The sequence below is a fragment of the Garra rufa genome, chromosome 4 (assembly GCF_049309525.1).
Source record: "Garra rufa chromosome 4, GarRuf1.0, whole genome shotgun sequence".
NCBI lineage: Eukaryota > Metazoa > Chordata > Actinopteri > Cypriniformes > Cyprinidae > Garra > Garra rufa.
Window position 1 is genome coordinate 34,810,145 of NC_133364.1, and position 21,081 is coordinate 34,831,225.

At 38.3% G+C, this 21,081-nt stretch overlaps 1 protein-coding gene across 1 annotated transcript; it reads left to right on the forward strand.

The window, feature by feature from the left end:
* The first annotated feature begins 8,713 nt into the window (after positions 1 to 8,713).
* Positions 8,714 to 15,930, forward strand: LOC141333918 (uncharacterized). Its single transcript, XM_073839073.1, has 2 exons — positions 8,714 to 9,370; positions 14,712 to 15,930. Exons 1-2 carry the CDS (start codon positions 9,286 to 9,288, stop codon positions 15,710 to 15,712), a joined length of 1,086 nt encoding a protein of 361 aa, XP_073695174.1. The 5' UTR covers positions 8,714 to 9,285; the 3' UTR covers positions 15,713 to 15,930.
* Positions 15,931 to 21,081: the final 5,151 nt, after the last annotated feature.

Genomic DNA, 21,081 nt, shown 5'->3' on the forward strand with positions numbered 1-21,081 from the left:
CTTTGCCCTGTTTAAAATGAGAATAATTAACATCTGTGTGCATCTCCATCAGCCATAGTTCAGTAGTCATTGCACTGGTAAGGGAGTCATAGTGATAGTTAATAGACTTAAATAATCTGATTAGACAAACACTCAAACTTCCCTGCTGGTTAGGTATGTTTTGGTGCTGGGATGCTGGTCCTTTGCTGGTTTATGCTGGTCCTTTGCTGGTTTATGCTGGTCTTTTTCTGGTTTATGCTGGTCCTTTGCTGGTTTAAGCTGGTCCTTTGCTGGTTAATGCTGGTCAAGTTGCTGGTCAAGGACCAGTTTAGACCATCTTAAACCAGCAAAGGACCAGCATAAACCAGCAAAGGACCAGCATAAACCAGCAAAGGACCAGCTTAGACCAGTTTAAACCAACTTCAACCAGCAAAGGACCAGCAAAAACCAGCTTCAACCAGCAAAGTAGGCTACCAGATTACACCAGCAAAATACCAGCAAAAGACCAGCATAAACCAGCTAAAACCAGCATCCCTGCACCAAAACATCCCTAACAAGCATGTGCTGTTTTTTTTCAGCAGGGTTTAACTTACTATTCCGTTTTCATTAACATTTAATGACTACACATTTAAAAAAAATCGCTATTGTATTTTGAAGGCCTGTCAGTAAAACATTTGCAATCGTTTGTAAAAGTTGCCATTACTCAGGTTTGAGTTTGTTCTCGTTGCACTGTTTTGAGCAGCAGAGAGCGGCGAATCGAACGATTCAAAACAGTGAATCATTTTGTGCATCAAATGATTCAATTGACTCGGATTTGGAATTCATGTTTACGATTATCTGAACCACTAACAGAGAGAGAAACCAGACGCTGTGACTCACAATAAATAACGTTCATTATTAAATAAAATCTTACAATGTTACACGCAATAATTATAAAGTTTCAATCGCTTGTAAACCATATAAAACTGACTAAACGCTTTGTATGAACTTAAACACTTTAAATGGTTAAGACTACAAACCTTTCTTCAGCTGAAAGCAAACACTGGTGCAGGAGCGCGCCGCAGCCTTATGACGTCAAACCAGCAGATCAAAATAAAAGTCCTGTTCACGCGCTTCTGTGTCTACTATTCAAAAAGTGCATAGATATTTACATGGAGATACATCTAAATAATAAAACTTTCGTCAGTGGTATTCTGAGTTTTATTCTTGGTGAAATAAATATTAAAAAATATATATAATACATTAAAATTATTTAAAAAAATTCTAAATACTTATTTATTTATAAAAAAAAAAAATACATTTGTTTTAGTGTTTTTTGGTATTAAAAGTGCCAGGTTGGAGGCTGTGTAGTTGCAACTTTTCCGTCCCTCACAAACTTTCATGCAAAACTTTAATATACATGTTAATGATTCTGTTATGATTTTAAATTTGAGTCGAGAATATTCACTTTATTTTAAATTGTTAGAACAAAATGTCTCACGGCCAGCTGAGTGCGTTGACTGAAAACTAGCTTTCACGTGTTGCCCAAAGGTAACATGAGACAAATTGAAGGAATGACTGAAAATGTAAAGCATGTGAATGATAATGCAAAAAATTTGGGGGCATCTATCCGAGTCCTCAAACACGATTATATTGGATGAACTCAGGAGTGTAGGAAACCTCTTGGCAAAGATGTTCTTTTTGTCCTCACATGGCACTTGTCTTTTTTTATCCTAATTTCATTTATTTTACATATTTCATAACTGAAAAGTTCTCTTTCATCAGCTCATGTTGAAGATACACAAAAGCATCCAATTGCACCAAGACAGGTATATGATCACACTGGTATCATCAGTCCAGGTAGGTCCATGGGCCCTTTTTTACCAACAGTGCTTAGAAAAGGTTTTATATTATGTCAAATTAATGAAATTTACAATGTGCTCAAGCACAGAAAAATCTGTATTTATTAAATGTGCAGTTCTCACGTTCTTAAGCATCATGCTCGTTCACGTTCATGGTCATTTGCATTCAGAAACAGCTCCAATGAACCATTTATGGTGACAACACCTCCCTTGAATCACATGAATGTATACATCCTCACCAAAATCATGACGTAGGAAGTGGTACCGATTGAGAAGCCATTCTGTGCTCACACTAAACAGATCAGTGTGCTCTTTGAAAACGTGTTCTCTGCGCAGCGCATTGTTTGCGAATCTTCCAGCAAAGCGAGATCAGCCGTAACACTATAGCTACATTTCAAACGACTCCCAGCTGTATTTTATAGCTTTTCAGACCAAATACCAAGCTTGAACTAAGAAATTATTGAGTATTTGCAATTGAAGGACCAGGGCACAAACGAAAGCACTTTATTTCACCATTCTACCACTAGATTTTCTGCGTAAGCATGCTTAGTGTTGTGCTGACATTTACACACATTTCTATGTGTAAGTACAAGTTGGTAGATCCCACACTTTGTATAAAACTGTTCTTACACACTTATTACGCACACATCTGTAAAAATTTTGTAAACACGATCCTGCTCACAGGTCTGAGGACAGAAAAGACACCCCAGAAACTCTGATACTTCTTCATCTAATAAATGTATATGTATCCCCGTGTTCAGTGCTTCCTGCTCTGGCATGGCTCTATGGACTGTCTTCTCTGCCATTGCTCCCTGTGCTCTCTGCTCAGGCATGGCTTTGTTGACTATCTGCTCTGGCATGGCTCTATGTAGTGCTGGGCGATATGGAAAAATCATGTATCACGATATGGATTATTTTATATCACGATAACCATGTGTATCACGATATACCAAAATAAAGTACGTTTTCAGTTATTCTCTGAAAAGTTTGACAAAAATAGCATTGCATATTTTTTTTTGCAACTTTATTTTTATTCGTTATTTGAAGTGACATTTAACTGAACTGTCACAAATTAGAAAAATACATTTTAGTGCAGCAATATAAATGTATCAAATGACAACAGATTTGGTGGAGGTAGAGCTACAGTAGCCTTCACATTTTTTTATCCACATCATATATAGTATTATCAAAATAAACTCTATTTTTTTATTAAAGTGCACAACCATTTCAAGTTTCTGAGCAGAAAAGCACTCAATTATAAAAAATAAACATAACATTTTTCAACCTTGTAGTGCAAAGTTTGCAAACCAAAATAAAGTATCAAAGTATGTTTCACACAACATACTCCGGACTTGTTTTGCTTTCACACAGGACGCGTTTGCAGTCCGTTCCTGATCTGCGGCTGTTTTCCACAGACACACCATTTATCCGTTATTTTAATTTCAAATCCAAACGTGCTTTTTCAGCATTGGGATACTTTTTATCACAGTACACGAATACAATAATAGTAGACATATTCACGATTAAACTCAACGTATTATAAACAACGTAGGCTATTATTCAATGCACTTGACTACTAGATTTGTATTTGCTCAAGCAAGTTGCAACACATTTAAACACAGCATAGGTTATAGGCTATAGCTTCCTTTTTATATTAAATTTGGGCTATCACAAATATTTTAAATTAAAACTTACCACAGACAGAAACAGTCGGCTCTCTGTGCCTTTCTTTCGCATTAAATTTTTATTAAAAAACATATTTTAAATAACTTTTCTACCTGGACAAGTCCATCTATTATGTTGCCTTGTTTATTTAAAACTGCACAATTTTAAACCTAGCCAAAAAGCCACGTGTTGACTGTGAAACACAGTAGACTGCATTTATATGCATTTATGGTACATTTCCGTGTCAATCCATGTTCATTTTTACAGCGAACAATGCGCTGTCACTTTCATTCAGCGCATGCAACGCAATGCAGCACAGCAAAAATAAACTCTGTGCCGAGACGGTCGCTCCACTGCTGCAAACGCACCGCTTCTGGAACGCACTACCGGACAGCAACCGCGTGCAGTGTGAACGCTCGAATCCGTGGATGCGGAAAAAAATACACAATGCATACGCACTGCAGACGGAGTATGTGTGAAACAGGCGTCAGCGTCGGGCGCGAAACCAGTCTTTTGGCAGAGTTTGCACATGACTGTCTTCTGCTCCGTGTCGTAGCTCTTGAAGCCAAAATGCAACCAAATCACTGACGTACCCCCACGTTTCGGTAAAAGTAGGCTACTTCTTAGCTGCTACCTGCGTAGCAGTTTCATTTTGTTGCGACTCCGGGCATTCAACCTCTTGCGTCTCCATCTTTAGGCTAAGCACTCACGAGTTAAAGCATGTCGCAACAACGTAAAGCGTCACGTCGCAAAAGACGGAGTATCTTTGTGAAAAAGTTCATTTTTATTCTTGATTATCACATATAGGGTAGAGTATGCATTGCATAGCAACAAGACATTATCATACATTTGTCATAGTCTATTTAATTAAATATTTTCTTTAGTAATTGATAAAATTAGGTTAGAAACGATAGAAACGATAGAAGAGAAATAGGACGATAGACACTTTTCTATCGTCCCCACGATATATATCGTCATATCGCCCAGCACTAGCTCTATGGACTGTCTGCTCTGCCATGGCTCCCTGTGCTCCCTGCTCATGCATGGCTTTGTTGACTATCTGCTCTGACATGGCTCTCCATGCTCCCTGCTCATGCATGGCTTTGTTGACTATCTGCTCTGACATGGCTCCCCGTGCTCCCTGCTCATGCATGGCTTTGTTGACTATCTGCTCTGACATGGCTCCCCGTGCTCCCTGCTCATGCATGGCTTTGTTGACTATCTGCTCTGCCATGGCTCCCGTGCTCCCTGCTCCGGCATGGCTCTACGTACTGTCTGCTCTGCAATGGCTCCCCGTGCTCCCTGCTCTGACATGGCTTTGTTGACTGTCTGCTCTTCCATGGCTCTTCTATGGCTCCCCGTACTCCCTGCTCCAACATGGCTCTTTGGACTGTCTGCTCTGCCATGGCTCCCCGTGGTCCCGGCTCCGACATGGCTCTATGGACTGTCTGCTCTGCCATGGCTCCCCTTGCTCCCGGCTCCGACATGGCTCTATGGACTGTCTGCTCTGCCATGGCTCCCCTTGCTCCCGGCTCCGACATGGCTCTATGGACTGTCTGCTCTGCCATGGCTCCCCTTGCTCCCGGCTCCGACATGGCTCTATGGACTGTCTGCTCTGCCATGGCTCCCCTTGCTCCCGGCTCCGACATGGCTCTATGGACTGTCTGCTCTGCCATGGCTCCCCTTGCTCCCGGCTCCGACATGGCTCTATGGACTGTCTGCTCTGCCATGGCTCCCCTTGCTCCCGGCTCCGACATGGCTCTATGGACTGTCTGCTCTGCCATGGCTCCCCTTGCTCCCGGCTCCGACATGGCTCTATGGACTGTCTGCTCTGCCATGGCTCCCCGTGCTCCCGGCTCCGACATGGCTTTGTTGACTGTCTGGTCTGCCATGGCTCCCCTTGCTCCCGGCTCCGACATGGCTCTATGGACTGTCTGCTCTGCCATGGCTCCCCGTGCTCCCGGCTCCGACATGGCTTTGTTGACTGTCTGGTCTGCCATGGCTCCCCTTGCTCCCGGCTCCGACATTGCTCTATGGACTGTCTGCTCTGCCATGGCTCCCCGTGTTCCCTGCTCCGACATGGCTTTGTTGACTGTCTGCTTCGCCATGGCTTCCCGAGCTCCTTGCTCCGGCATGGCTCTATGGACTGTCTGCTCTGCCATGGCGCCCTGAGCTTCCTGCTCATGCATGGCTTTGTTGACTGTCTGCTCTGCCATGGCTCCCTGCTCCGGCATGGATCTATGGACTATCTGCTCTGCCATGGCTCCCCTTGCTCCCTGCTCATGCATAGCTTTGTTGACTGTCTGCTCTGCCATGGCTCCCCGTGCTCCCTGCTCATGCATAGCTTTGTTGACTGTCTGCTCTGCCATGGCTCCCCGTGCTCCCGGCTCCGACATTGCTCTATGGACTGTCTGCTCTGCCATGGCTCCTCGTGGCTCGTGCATGGCTTTGTTGACTGTCGGCTCTGCCATGGCTTCCCGTGCTCCCTGCTTCGGCATGGCTTTATGGACTGTCTGCTCTGCCATGGCTCCCCGTGCTCTCTGCTCCGACATGGCTTTGTTGACTGTCTGCTTCACCATGGCTTCCCGAGCTCCCTAACTCACCATGGCTTTATGGACTGTCTGCTCTGCCATGGCTCCCCCAGTGGATATGCACCTTTCCGGAGGGGGGCGGGGGTAATGTCAGTGTCATGGACTTTTGTTCCTTGTTCCTGTGTTTGCGTATATGGTCTGTTTCCTGTTCTCGTTTAGGTTGATTGTTTGATTGATTTCCCGCACCTGTTCTCCTAATCAATCCCATGAGTATATTAGTTTCTGTCTTGTGCCTTAATCCTCGTACAGTCTCAAGTCTTCAATGTTTGAAGTCAGTTGCAATGTTTCCTATGTAACGTTTGTTCATTAAAGACTGTTTAAAGTACTTCCTTGTCTCCTGTGTTCTCCGTGCAAAGACAAACTGTGACAGATGGGTATAAATTTTATTCAATGCTTACAACAATTTTCCTAAACTTATGCATCAACACACAATTGACAAAACATTTAATTTCATACATACATTACAATAATACACTAACACAATACACTACATCTACCAAAACACTGCAAACATGTTTTAAAAATCAAAATTTTATTCCACACCACTAAAACTTACACAACATCATAAAAACACTAACATCAAATGGAATTACAGAAACTGCATTATTTTAGGTGTCAGGTCTGACCTTAAGACAGTTTATTGCATTGATCATAGATTGTGTTTTACACTACAGTTTCTGTTGAAGCCTCTCTATTGCTGCAGTGAAGGCTTTATTTGCAACAGGACATTAGAAAAAAAGAATGCAAGAAAACACTTGCACTATTATGTGAAAATACAATATATATAAATCAGTATTCCATTTTTGAAAATCAATTCCTTCTGCAGCAAAACTGAAGTATTTGCTGCAATATCCATGTGATATAAAATGCACAACAGCTAAAATAATGCTATAAGCACATATTTTTATTGCAAGATGTCGCCATTTGGACAGTAATGCCACAAACATTAAATAAAGAACATTACAGCTTTTCCAGCATTCATATGCACATCAATAAATACAAAACATAAAAATAAAGATCAATAAACAAATACAATTATTTTCATTTCTAGTTGCCTTGCATGTCCCATAATCCAATTGAGATTCACCTAATTCACTAGAGCTGCACAGAATCAGATATCAGGTGCTTATTAAGTTATATTATACTTTTATAGTTCATGTCAATATTTTTGTCTAAGAATCTACACCAGTGGTCTGTTCTTATAGGTTTGTGGATAGCAGGGAAAACTATGCTGAATGCAAATACTAAAATAAAACTAACCATATAATATAATTGTGTTTAGTGCACAATAAATAGGACAAAAAAACTTTCCCACAAGTTTTGTTGTCAACGTTTGTGTGTTCAATCAAACTGTACTGTATTTTGTGGCCAATTTATCTATATAAAAAAAAATGGTAGCCACAAATTAACCATGGTTTTGCCACACTAACCATAGTTTTACCATCGCATTTGTAGTAAAACTGACAAATTGTTACTGCACTTTTACTACAATAAAAAAATAACTGTTTAAAAAGTAGACCAAGTCCAAACAAAATAAAATGTAAAAAAAAATTCAATTAAATTTTACTTAGTGATGCTGTTAAAGTCTTAGCTACTACTAACAGAACAAAGACAGAAAAAAAGATGCCCATTTAAGCATTTATTATTATATACATTTTGCTAAGAGTGCATGAGAACAGAACAGAAAGTGGTATCTAACTGCCTGAGCTTGTTTAAGGTTGAGCAGAAAGATTGAGTTATTGGTTAAATCTTTCTGCAATCACAAATTTAACTTGAATCTACAATTTCTTTATTACTTTGTATTATTCAGAAGTTCTTTCCAATCATGTCATTTGAAATCTAGGAGGATTGAGAGTGGATATTCAGAAACACACATGCCCTTGTTTCTCTTAAGTCAACTGATTATTTCGGGGTCAGACTTGCATCTTGCTGTTTGACTTTTATTTAATTCCAAAAAGGGTGAGGAACAAGTTGATGAGTGCCTGACAGATAGTGGCAAATAAAAAGTTATTATTCCTGACTTTGTAGGTGAATGACAAAATTCATGCAACAAATAATGTGAGATTGTCTCTGTATAGACCCTTGTCACTTTTCCAGGATTCTCATAAGTGAAAGTCATCATGTAAACGAAACCAACTAATATATTTTTGTGTTCTCATTTGCCCCGATAGCAAAAGAAAAAAAAAATTCTATAATTTTCAAAAGAGTAAAACAAGTAAATAAATAATTATCGAGAAACTGATTAGTCAAAAGAGTGAAAGATGTCAGATTTGCAGTTACTTTGTATAGAAACACTTATGCAGCAGAGTTAGTTTTATGTATTTTAATGGCAAGGTAAGAAAACACAATTATAGTGTTAATTTATTAATGTACATTAATAAAAAAAAAAATTACACAGCTTTATGACATCGCCAAACCCAAATAAAAGTCCCGTTTACACACTGCGGTCTATTGATATATTATTACGTTTCCACTATCATAGTAAATTTAGGAATATATATATATATATATATTCCTATATGCTATGATAACAATATATCCATATAATAGATGTGTAAACGGGACTTTTATTTTGGTTTGGCGATGTCATAAAGCTGAGTCCCTTCTAGTCCTGCATTTGTTGTGATTCGGCTCAAGAAAGGTTTGTGATTTTTAGGGTATTAAATCAATGCGGACTGTTCTGTCAATCTACATAAAGTAAACGAATCAATATTAAATATAACGTTGAAACACTTTATTTAACACTATTTTTGTGAGTGAAGCGCATCCTCATATTAATAACAGAAAAGGTGCGTCTCATTTAGCTCCCTACATTATAAGTCAGCACATCGTTTAAATCACTTAATTCGTAAAACGACTGACTTGAAGCGTTTAAATGAGCTTAAGCTAAGGACATACGTGTAATGACAACTTTTACAAACCACAAATGTTTTCCTGAAAGTGTAATCTATTTAAATATTACGTACAAATAATTGAATACCATATAAATAATACCTAAAAGTGACTTAATGTATAATTTGTATATGTATTTTAATCACTGACTGTTACTGAAGTAGGGAGCAGTTTGAGACGCACCCAGAGATTTAGTTTGCATTTATTAATTTTTTTATTTAAATAATTTACTTTCTGTTAATTATCCTCTTGTTAAACATGCCAAAGTGTCCAAACACACAGAAAAACTGAGTCAACTGAGATCCACTATTATAAAGATGGAGTTTATTAAAGAGGAGAGTGAAGATATGAAGATTGAAGAAGCTTTCAGAGTCAAACATGAAGATGCTGAGGAACAAACAGGTTGGTTTTCATTCTCAAAGCTGAACTCACTCAACATTATTGTTAAAATAAAAAATGTCTAATTACAGTGGTTTGTTGAGATCACATGACCAGACAAATACTAACAGCTGAGAAGATCCTGCTGTGACATTGAGCAGTTGTAACAAAAATATTTCTTTTTCTGTAACGTTAAACCCAATATACGCTTCTAAAACCATTCATTTCTAGTGCTTAAAATATCTGTTGAGCCAATTTTAAGAGTCAGAAATGTTTTGAATATTTGTTTCTTGCAAGTGTGGGCTGTGCAAATAATCGAAATACAAGTCTGATTTCAGCTTCCAATGATTATGAAAATACAAGAATAAAGAGAAAACGATTATTGTGCCCCTTTCCGCCCCTTTCCAGCGGTGCATTTTCGTTCATTCATAAAAAGCCCAAGTTTAATCAAATCAGTATCATGTAACACAGTTTTTAAAAGTGCGAACAAAAGCCTAAAGTCAACTTTTAGCTTTAACTGTGTGCCTAAAATGGTCAAAAGCTTGGTGATTATTCATTTAAACCCTAATCAGTCCTGTCTTTAGTGAACATGAACAGTTGAAAATGAACATACATGTATAACAGTAACTAGGTTTCATGCAGCTCTTAAAGCGACAACGGCTAATTTTCTTTCTGCTGTCTGTAATGTTAATGAAACAGCAAAAGACAAAGAGAAAATGCCCGCTGCTCTTGACTGAAAGGCTTGTAGCTTTAAAAAGAAACAAAACAAGTTTAATTCTTACTGTGAAGACTATGTATTTAACAATTGGTTATATTAAATTTTGTTTCCTATCAGATGTCAAATAGACGTCTATTAGATGGCTTTAAGATGTTTATGAATTAGATTGAATTCCCTCCCAGGAATGAATGTTGTAAGGCTTCCTCTCATTTTAGAGAGTTGGTCTGCTGAAGCCTCCACTCACTAGAGCTCCACTTAGGCAGCAGTAGGCGCGGTTCCATTACAGATTTGTGCAAAACATTGGTTATATTTTATAAATGTAGATTAAAAAGTATTGCGACATGACAGTGTTTGCATTAACCGATTTTATGCGACTAAAACTTTTTTTTTTTTATTTCGCTATTAGTCGTGGCAACGAATTTTTGTGGATTTTTGGCTGTATATATTTGTATGTGTATTAATTCACCTGTAAATGCAGAAAAAATATCTGTTTTAAGAAATATTCCTTTTTCGAATTGCCTGAAAAACCACCTCATGGGAGAATAACTTTTTTAGCGATTATAAGGGAGTTTTTGGACAATTGACGCATTTCCATTAGGTGTATTTTTAAAGGTGCAATTTAATTTTGCGCAATCTAAAAGATAACTGTTGCCAAAATGCAACCTGGGCTGTTTTTTTTTTTTTTTACTGTAAACGAGACAAACTTGTATCTAAAAGCAGAATTACGACAATTTGAGATTGACAGTGATTACGTTTTGTGGCCGGTAATTGGGAGAACTAGGGGCATATTTTTGAGCGTATCAAAATCGATATTTTTACAACACTAAGAAGGCTCGACACACCACGAAACTTTGCTCGAGGTCTCGTGTGGGTCTCTACACATGCATGAATTCGAGCATTGAGAACATTGTTCGTGTACACGGAGTTTACTAAAAGGAACGTTTTTGAACAACTCACTTTCACTGTTTGAGTCTCCGTCTTGCCAGTCAAGAGGTATCGGTCTCAGAATGCGACGTAATACTGAGGAGAGTAAAGATGGATAGCTCCTAAAGCATATTTCCATATAAATGCACGGCTAATTCGTTGTTTTGTCACAAGTGAAAAACAATATTAACCTTCTAGTTGTAAAAAGAGCCTCATATAAGAAACATTAATATATAAGAATCTCGCATTCGGAGATCGATACCTCTAGACTGGCAAGACGAAACTCAAACAGTGAAAGTGAGTTGTTCAAAAACGTTCTTTTTAGTAAACTCTGTGTACACAATGTTCTCAATGCTGGAGTTCATGTGTAGAGACTAGGGCTGTCCCCGACTATGAATTTTCATAGTCGAATCAGAATTTTCGAATCTTTCTATAGTCGACCGATAGTCGAATTATCTAGGCCTATGTGTGTGTGTGAATGGGTTGGGACTCGGGAGGGGCACGACACTATAGTCAGCAGGAGGGTAAAACAGTTTTTATTTTATTTTACACACTGCACACAGCAACAACTTTTAATAAAGCGACCAAAACTGCCTGCCAACTGACAGACGAACTTATTTAGGTTTAAATAAAAACACAGAACGCGTCTTTTAGTTCTAAAAACGCAAGGCGCACAGCACTGCCTTTTTTGCTAAGCAACGACCGAAACAGCTGTCCTGTCAGTCAAATCAAAGGATTATAGCGCGAACGCTCTAAAATCTTAGTTTTTTGCTGTTAAGTAAACTGTCATATTAGCAGAAACCCTAAATAATAAAGCTCCTGGTTACCCACGATAGACACCAAAGGTTTCTCCTCCATTTCTTGCAGTCTCCGGACTTTTTAAGCAACGGTAAACTTTCGCCATCACAACAGAAGGCCCGCCTCTCCATTCATTCGATTGGACAGTGGAAAAGAACGCGAATGGCGTTGGGCGTTTTTCCGCTCAGAGTTGAATTTTTTTTTTCAACTTTAGGCGCTCAGAGCGCTCCTGCAAAAACGCGAGGCGCGCATAAACAGAGCGCAGAACGCACACTGCCAACAGAAAACCATTCAAAAGAGGCGCCTCCAATTGCAAAAACGCGTTCGGTGTGATCGCCGCCTTAATCCCTGCCGCCAAGATGGTCCGCATCTCATCATGGATCAGGGCAAGTGAAAATTAAATCTGTCACAGGGGTGGTTAGATTTAGTCACAAACATGTTAAAAATATTTATTGAACGCTCCTTTCTTTTCACTTTTGTTTTTACTGCATTATCATAATCAAAGGCTGTATATAACGTAATATAACCGTACAAAACCAGTAGTTATGTGTGCAATTAGACATTGAGCACCCCCGTATTGCCAAAATGGTATGATGCTCGTTTCACCCACGAAGATTCGACTGTGAGATCGGTGGTCGAATCAGGCTCCGCATATCGATGCATCGAATCTTCGACTATTCGGGGACAGCCCTAGTAGAGACCCAGGCCATACTTCCAGCAAAGTTTCATGGTGTGTCCAGCCTTCTTAGTCTTGTAAAAATATAAATTTTGATGCGCTCAAAGATATGCCCCTAGTTCTCCCATTCACCGGCCACTGACCACAAAACTAAATCATGGTCAATCTCAAAAACGGCTCGTTTGTCGTAATTATGCTTTTAGATACAAGTTTGTCTCGTTTACAGTAAAAAAACAGCCCAGGTTGCATTTTGGCAACAGTTATCCTTTAAGGGGTAATGGAAACGCAGCTACTGTTAGTATGTAGGCTTCAGGTCTGAGGCATGAACACAAGAAGAATTTTTTTGGGTGTAAATTGTTCATGAAGCAGTTCTAATGCAAACTTTCAAATTCAAAATGTTATTTGGTTTCAAATTCAAAATGTTATTTGGTACGAAAGAAATGTAAACCTGCTCAAAAAACTTTTTCTTAGATACAACTAACTTTTTTTACTTGGACAAATGAATGAATGATTCACATATCAAGGCTTAATGTTGCTGATTAGAATATGCATCATGAATGTAACATGTAACACCCTTTTAATAGTGCAGTGCATAAAGGACAGGGGTATCCAATCCTGTGCCTGGAGGACCACTGTCCTACATAGTTTAGCTCTAACCCCAATTAAAGCTAATTAACGTCTTTGAATAACTTCAGAAACTACTAGCAGATTTATTCGTTCAAATTGAAGCTAAACTGTGTAAGACGCATCCCACCAGGATCAGGTTTGGACACCCTGGTATAGGATATAGTATACAGTGAGGAAAAAAAAAGATTTGACCCCCTGCTGATTTTGTACGTTTGCTCACTGACAAAGAAATTATCAGTCTGTAATTTTAATGGTAGGTTTATTTGAACAGTGAGAGACAGAATAACAACAACAACAACAACAACAACAAAAAATACAGAAAAACGCATTTTAAAAAAGTTATAAATTGATTTGCATTGTAATGAGTGAAATAATTATTTGACCCCTTCGCAAAACCCTTGTAAGCAATCACAGAGGTCAGACGTTTCTTGTAGTTGGCCACCAGGTTTACACACATCTCAGGAGGGATTTTGTCCCACTACTATTTGCAGATCATCTCCAAGTTATTAAGGTTTAGAGGCTGACGTTTGGCAACTCGAACCTTTAGCTTCCTCCACAGGTTTTATATGAGATTAAGGTCTGGAGACTGGCTAGGCCACTCCAAAACCTTAATGCGCATCTTCTTGAGCCACTCCTTTGTTGCCTTAGGTGTGTTTTAGGCTATGCCCATCTATAACCTGGCTTCAATGCCTTGGCCCTGACAGTACGTGTCCCCGTCCATCATCCCTTTGATGGGGTGCAGTTGTCCTGTCCCCTTAGCAGAAAACACCCCCAAAGCATAATGCTCCACCTCCTTGTTTGACGTGAGGATGGTGTTCTTGGGGTCAGAGGGGCAGTCCTCCTCCTCTAAACACAGAGAGTTGATGCCAAAGAGACCACAACACTTTCACCCAGTTCTTCTCAGAATAATTTTAGATGTTTACTGGCAAACTTCAGACGGGCCTGTACATGTGCTTTCTTGAGCACGGGGACCTTGCAGATGCTGTAGGATTTCGGTCCTTCATGGCGTAGTGTGTTACCAATTGTTTTCTTGGCGACTATGGTCCCAGCTGCCTTGAGATCATGGAAAAACTCCCAGTCCCAGACGGAGGGAGATTTACAGTTGTTTTGTGTTTCTTCCATTTGTGAATAATCACACCAACTGTTGTTGCCTTCTCACCAAGCTGCTTGGCGATGGTCTTGTAGCCAATTCCAGCCTTGTGTAAGTTTTTCAGTCTTGTTCCTGACATCCTTGGACAGCTCTTTGGTCTTGGCCATGGTGGAGAGTTTGGAATCTGGTTAACTGAATGCTTCTGTGGACAGGTGTCTTTTGTACAAGTAACAAGCTGAGATTAGGAGCAGTCCCTTTAAGAGTGATTTGTATAAAAGACACCTGGAAGCCAGAAATCTTTTTGATTGCTGAGATCAAATACTTATTAACTCATTAAAATGCATATCAATTTATAACTTTTTTTGAAAGGCGTATTTCAGAATTTTTGTTGTTGTCTCTCACTCTTCAAATAAGCTTACTATTAAAATGATAGACTCACTGTACATGCATTTTATATCTACATATTTTGATGTTGATTGCCTTGTGCTGTTAAACTGGGGTAATTATTTGTTTGTTTGTTTTTACACCTTAGACCTAATGGCACTGAAAGAGGAGACAGAAGTACTGAATGAAATTGAAGAGAAAGATCAGTGTGAGAATGAGATCACTGGAGAAAAATCTTTTTGTTCCTTACAGTCTGAAAATACTTCCACTCAAAAAATAGCTCAAAACACAGAATCTAGGATTTACTTCACTTGCTTTCAGTGTGGAAAGAGTTTCAGTCAACAAGGAAACCTTAACAGGCACATGAAAATTCACAATAGAGAGAAGCCTAACAGATCCCCTCAGTGTGGAACGAGTTTCGATCAAAATGGAAACCTTGACGTCCACAGGCAAATTCGCACTATGGAGAGCCCTTTTACCTGCCAACAGTGTGGAAACAGTTTCACTAATAAACAAAGCCTTAACAGGCACATGAGAGTTCACACCGGAGAGAAGCCTTTTACATGCTATCAGTGTGGAAAGAGTTTCAGTATTCATGGAAACCTGAAAGTCCACATGAGAGTTCACACTGGAGAGAAGCCTTACACATGCTCTCAGTGCGGAAAGAGTTTCAGTCAACATGTAAATCTTGAAGCTCACATGAGAGTTCACACTGGAGAGAAGCCTTTCACCTGCAAACAGTGTGGAAAGAGTTTCAATCAACATGTAAATCTTGAAGCTCACATGAGAGTTCACACTGGAGAGAAGCCTTTCTCCTGCAAACAGTGTGGAAAAAGTTTCAGTCAACCTGGAACCCTTAATTACCATATGAGAGTTCACACTGGAAAGAAACCCTTCACTTGCCATCTGTGTAGAAAAAGTTTTAAGCAAAAACAAAACCTTTATGACCACAGCCGAATTCACACTATGGAGAAATTTTTCACCTGCCAACAGTGTGGAAACGGTTTCACTCATAAAGGAAGCCTTTACAGGCACATGAGAACTCACACTGAAGAAAAGCCTTACATGTGCCCTCAGTGTGGAAAGAGTTTCAGTCAAAAACGATACCTTGAAGTTCACATAAGAATTCACATTGGAGAGAAATTTTAACCAAAAAGGGAACCTTAAGCACCACATGAAGATTTACTCAAGAGGGACCTGTTTAAATTTCATCAGTGTGAAATGAGTTTTACAGAGAAGAAAAACCTAGGAATCATGCAGGGACATCGGATAGAAGCCTCTCATGTGCCATCACTGCGGAAAGGCTTCCAGAAACAAAGCAAATGTTGAGCTGGATGATAGCATACCATCTACCGAAGAGCTGATTTACAGCTGAATCTTGCATCTTGCAACATTGACATTGGTACCTAATTGAATTCAGTCAACACTGAACTGATTCTAATTAATTAACTGCATTACTGTCTTTTGTAGAACGGTTTTCCACTGAATTGGTGTCATTTCAAATTGATGAACTTCAGTTATTGATCTGAACTGACATCCCTGCTGAAAAAAAACAAAAAAAAAAACAGCTAAAACCAGCCTAGGCTGGTCTTTCAGCCTGGCTTTAGTTGGTGGTCTCCCAGCCTGCCCAGGCTGGGAAAGTGGCCAAAAAACCTCTAAAACCAGCCTGGTTGACAAGTTAAAATCAGCTGGTTTTAGCAGTTTTTTTTTCACCAGGGATGAGCTGAATAATACCATTCTTGTCTTTTCAGATCTGCTTTACAGCAATATCTGAATTGCCTCCATTGATTCTGCAATTTTCCTGTTCATCACTATGAAGTGCTTTGACACAATCTGTAATGTTATATAATTATAAGATGACTTATCTTGAGATAAAGGTTTATGCTAGAGGGGATTGTTTCACCAGCCCTCAAGACCCTGATAAACTCAGTTATTAGGGGTAAAAAGAAGAATAACAAAGTTAAGATTAGACCCTTATCACAACAGATCCAGCTAATCAAGTCCTACAGGGTTATTTAAAAACCTCATGTATATGTGTTGGAGCAGGGTTGCAACCAGAGTTTTGCATCTCTGATGTAGTATATCAGGAACCAAGTCTTGTAATTTGATGGAAGTAAATCAGCAAATCATGCAAACACCATCAAACAGTTGGGCACCCTGCATAGTTAGTACCTAGTAGTACCCCCTTTGGCAAGTATCCCAGCTTATAAATGCTTTCTGTAGCCAGCCACACGTTCTTTAGTTCTTGTCTGAGGTATTTTCTCCCATTCTTCCTTACAACAGTCTTCCAGTTCTTTGAGATTCCTGGACCATTTACACGCACTGCTCTTTTGAGGTCTATCCACAGATTTTCAATAATGTGTAGGTCAGGATAGTTTGAGGGCCATGGCCATACCTTAAGTTTGCGCCTTCTGAGGTAGTCCATCAAGGATTTTGAGTACATCTATCAATCCTATTGGCAGTTTTCTTTGATGTATTTTTCTTGGTTTTCCAGACCGTATCTTGATCTCCACTGTTCCGGTTTCCTGCCATTTCTTAATTACATTTGAAAATAAGAAATCTTAGTAATTGCATATGCTTTGCTATCTTCTTTATGCCTTTTCCTGCTCTGTGGGCGTCAATCATTTTAATTTTTAGACTGCTAGGCTTAAATTTTTCCAGTTCTTCATCCTTCGAACACTCCGCCATAATCCCCATCCCAAAGAAAGCCTAAATTAAAAATTACAGGACTAAATGACTACAGACCAGTGGATATAATGTCTTTGAAGGCATTTTAAAATCTGGTGCTAGCCCACCTGAAAAATATATCTGGACATTTGGTTTGTGTTCTCTGCCCACTGCTCTTCTCCCTCCACAAGCTATTGAAGTTTGCAGGTGACACCACAATTATTGGTGGATATATATCCACAGTTATAACAACCCGGAACTCAAAACAGACAGTGGAGAGATTCAAGGTCCTGGGTAACACTATCCCTCAGGACCTAAAGTGGGAAACAAATATTGACAAATAAAGGCCCAGCAGAGGCTGTACTTCCCACGCCAACTGAGAAAGTTCAACTTGCCACATAAGCTGCTGAACTCTACCATTATTTAATCTGTCCTTTGCACTTCAATAACTATCTAACTATCTAATAACTATTGTAATAACTAATCTGACCTCAGAAGACTACGTCGGATAGTCAGGACCACTGAGCGAATCACTGGTACAACCCTCCCTACTCTTCAAGAACTGCACTTATCCAGAGTGAGCAAAAGGGCTAGCAAAATACCCCTCATATCCAGAACACTCATTCCTTGTACTGTTGCCATCTGGTCAACACTACAGAGCACTGAGCACCAGAACGGCCAGGCACAGGAACAGTTTCTTCCCTCAGACAATCTATCTTATGAACACTTGACAATAATTGTGGAACACACAACACTGTTTATACACTTAACAATTTATTTATCTTGCACACATACTTAGTTTATGTTTGGAATTTGCAGATTATACCTGTACATACAAATTTGTATATTCTCTATTTACTTGTTCTATTTTTATTCTTCTGTTATCTGTGTTTTGTCTTGTCACGGTTACTCTGGTGCACTGTGAAAGCTTCTATCGTGAAAACAGTGTGTGCATGCCTGGCAACAAAGTTCATTCTGATTCTACAGAAAAAACTGAAATTGAATAATTAAATGTAAAAAATAATCACTGCATAGTCTTCATTGTATGCATTTATTACAGTTAAGATGATTATTAAGAGCATCACAAATTATTGTGAGTGATTCCTTCTTTTATTGTTTGTTTGATTAATAATAATGACCCAAACAGCAGCAGTGCTGGAGATCTAATATTGCCTGTTTATATATATATATATATATATATATATATAAACTGCTTACATGTGTGGCCCCTGTAAAGCCCAAAGTATACTTAAGTTTTTTATGTGTACGCTAGCATATGTATACAGTCGAATGCTGTGCCTTTTAAAGTATACTTTTTATAGCATGGATGAATGCAGGTGGTCAACACTTGCTCTCGAAAGCTTTGTCTTTACTACAAAGTATTATTGTTAAAAACATCTTTGTACTTACTCTAAACGCATAAAAAATTAAGTATACTTTGGGCTTAAGACTTTACAGCACTTAAGTGTATTGTCCCTTAAAGACCACACATATTGCATACTTCTCTAATAAAGACAACAAATGAGGAACAGTGTTTTGTCTGAGTTCTTCGGTTCTGATCCACCCACCAGGGCACCAGTGTTCCTCATCCGCACCTTTTATTACACATAAGGGCCCATATTCTTAAACCTTCTGACAATCCTCTCAGATAACTCCTAATTTAGCTAAAGTAAAATTACATAGGAGTCTATTTATATAAATAAATAATCTGACATTATATACAAAAAATATATATATATAAAAAAACTTTACTAGTGTTAAATCCATAATAAACTAATTGCCATTTTATCTAGTAAACCCTGACAGGGTTTAAATTAAGTCATGAGTAGACTTGATCTTTAATAGTTGGTCTATAATCATGGTTTAAAAAAATGGTTTTCTGAAGTACAGGTTACTAACTCCTGGACTATAGAGTACTGAACTAAAATAAAGTAGATTAATTTAAAACCAACTGTGCTAATCTGCATTAGACTGGCAGAGGTTGTCTATAAATCATGGAATGAAGCAAGAAAAGCTTAAATTTGTATGGAACTGAGAAGCAAATCTAAAAAACAATATCAGTGGGGAAAAAGACGAATCAAAAAATAAAAATGTTACTGAACAAGAGAACACTTTTTTCAAATGCAAGCAAAGTAAACGGCACACATTAAAAAATAGAAAGGAATGTCTAGGTATATCTTTGTAATGCGTGAAATTATTGCAATCAGATGTCAGCTTTGCCACTTTATTATTGCTTATTATATTATACATAAAGCAGAGAGACAGAATCATAGTCAGAATTATATTGGCACCCTAAAAATATATGATTAAAGAGGATTGTGAAAATACATCTGTATTGTTTATACTTATGATCTTTCATTAAAAAAGTGCATCATTAAAAAAATATATATTTTCAACAGTTACATTATGAAAATACGTTTTTCTCTAATAGATTGGCCACAAGTATTTGTAGTCCTAGAAATGATTAATAGTTAAATCCCTGCAGATCTATATTTCTATTCATATTTGCATTTTTTTTAACACCAGGGTGATTAGAAACATGAAATTATCTAGCCATGGCTTCCTGTTTCACAGGGATATAAATATGAAGCAACTAAAAGGCCAATTTCTTTTATCATGCATCACAATGAGAAAAAAACAACAACAACAAAGAATATAGTTCTGATGTGCAGCAAAAGATTGTTGATCTTTACAAAATATGAAGTCAAGAAAATAGCACCAAATAAATTAGTTCCAATAAACAGGAAATGTTACAAATCTGCCTGGAGTATATTGACTGTGTCTATCCATACTGTCTTAATGCAGTGTGAGAAAGATAGTTTGAGTGGCCAAAGACTCTTCAAGGATCACAGTTGGAAAAGTGAAGAAATCTTGCCTTCTTGAGGTCAGAAAGGCTGATAATGGGCCATGGCTGGATCTTCCAAAGAACCGAACAGTATTTATATCATTATTCACCTCTTATCCACCACAATGTTCATCAGTATGGAAACCTAATCTTTTAGTTTTTAATCGGTTGCTAGGTTTGTTTGTTTTCTACTTAAGAAACAAAGTCACCTACAAAATTTGGGGTGAACTATCCCTTTAAGGAGAGGTTGCAAAATGTATTGAATAAAAGGGTGCCATTAATTGTGACAAATGTTTTTTTTTTTTTAATAAAAGATCTAAATGATTAACAGTGTGTATTTATTTGTACGGGCCTCTTTGTTCATATCTACCAAGGGTACCAATAATTTTGCTACATTTTCTGAATCTACAGAATCTGGAGTTTAACCTGAATCATGGAAGGTTTAATTTAAACCTAAATTTAATCCTTAATTAGCTCTAGTCTTCCTCCAGGAAATCAGCCTATTAAATTCTGGACTACACTAAGTCTATGACTTTTTAAAACCATAAACCGAGAAAGCAGATTTCTCCTAATCTGGTTTAAAGGGCCATTTTAGTCTTGGACTAGGCTTAATCTCAGTCTAGAAAACAATAAAAAAAAGTCAATAAATAGAAAAGTGATTATCAAGACTGCTGTCAATACAACACAGAGATTCTGAACAATGTTTTACCAGAATTTAATAGAAGAATACACACTGCTAACATGTAGAGATCTGGGGTCTCATTTACTGTATAAATGTTGCATAAACACAAAATGGCATAGAAATATGCATACACAATTTTATATGCACATCAGGATTTCTAAAAACTAAACTTGGTGTAAATATGTCAAGATGAATTATCTGAAAGCTAATTAGTTTTTAACACCCATCACATCACAACGTCAGATTGAATGGTTGTTCGATCAGATGCAGTATCATTACTGTAATATGGATCGTTTTGCTGAGTATTACACTGATGATCAGTTT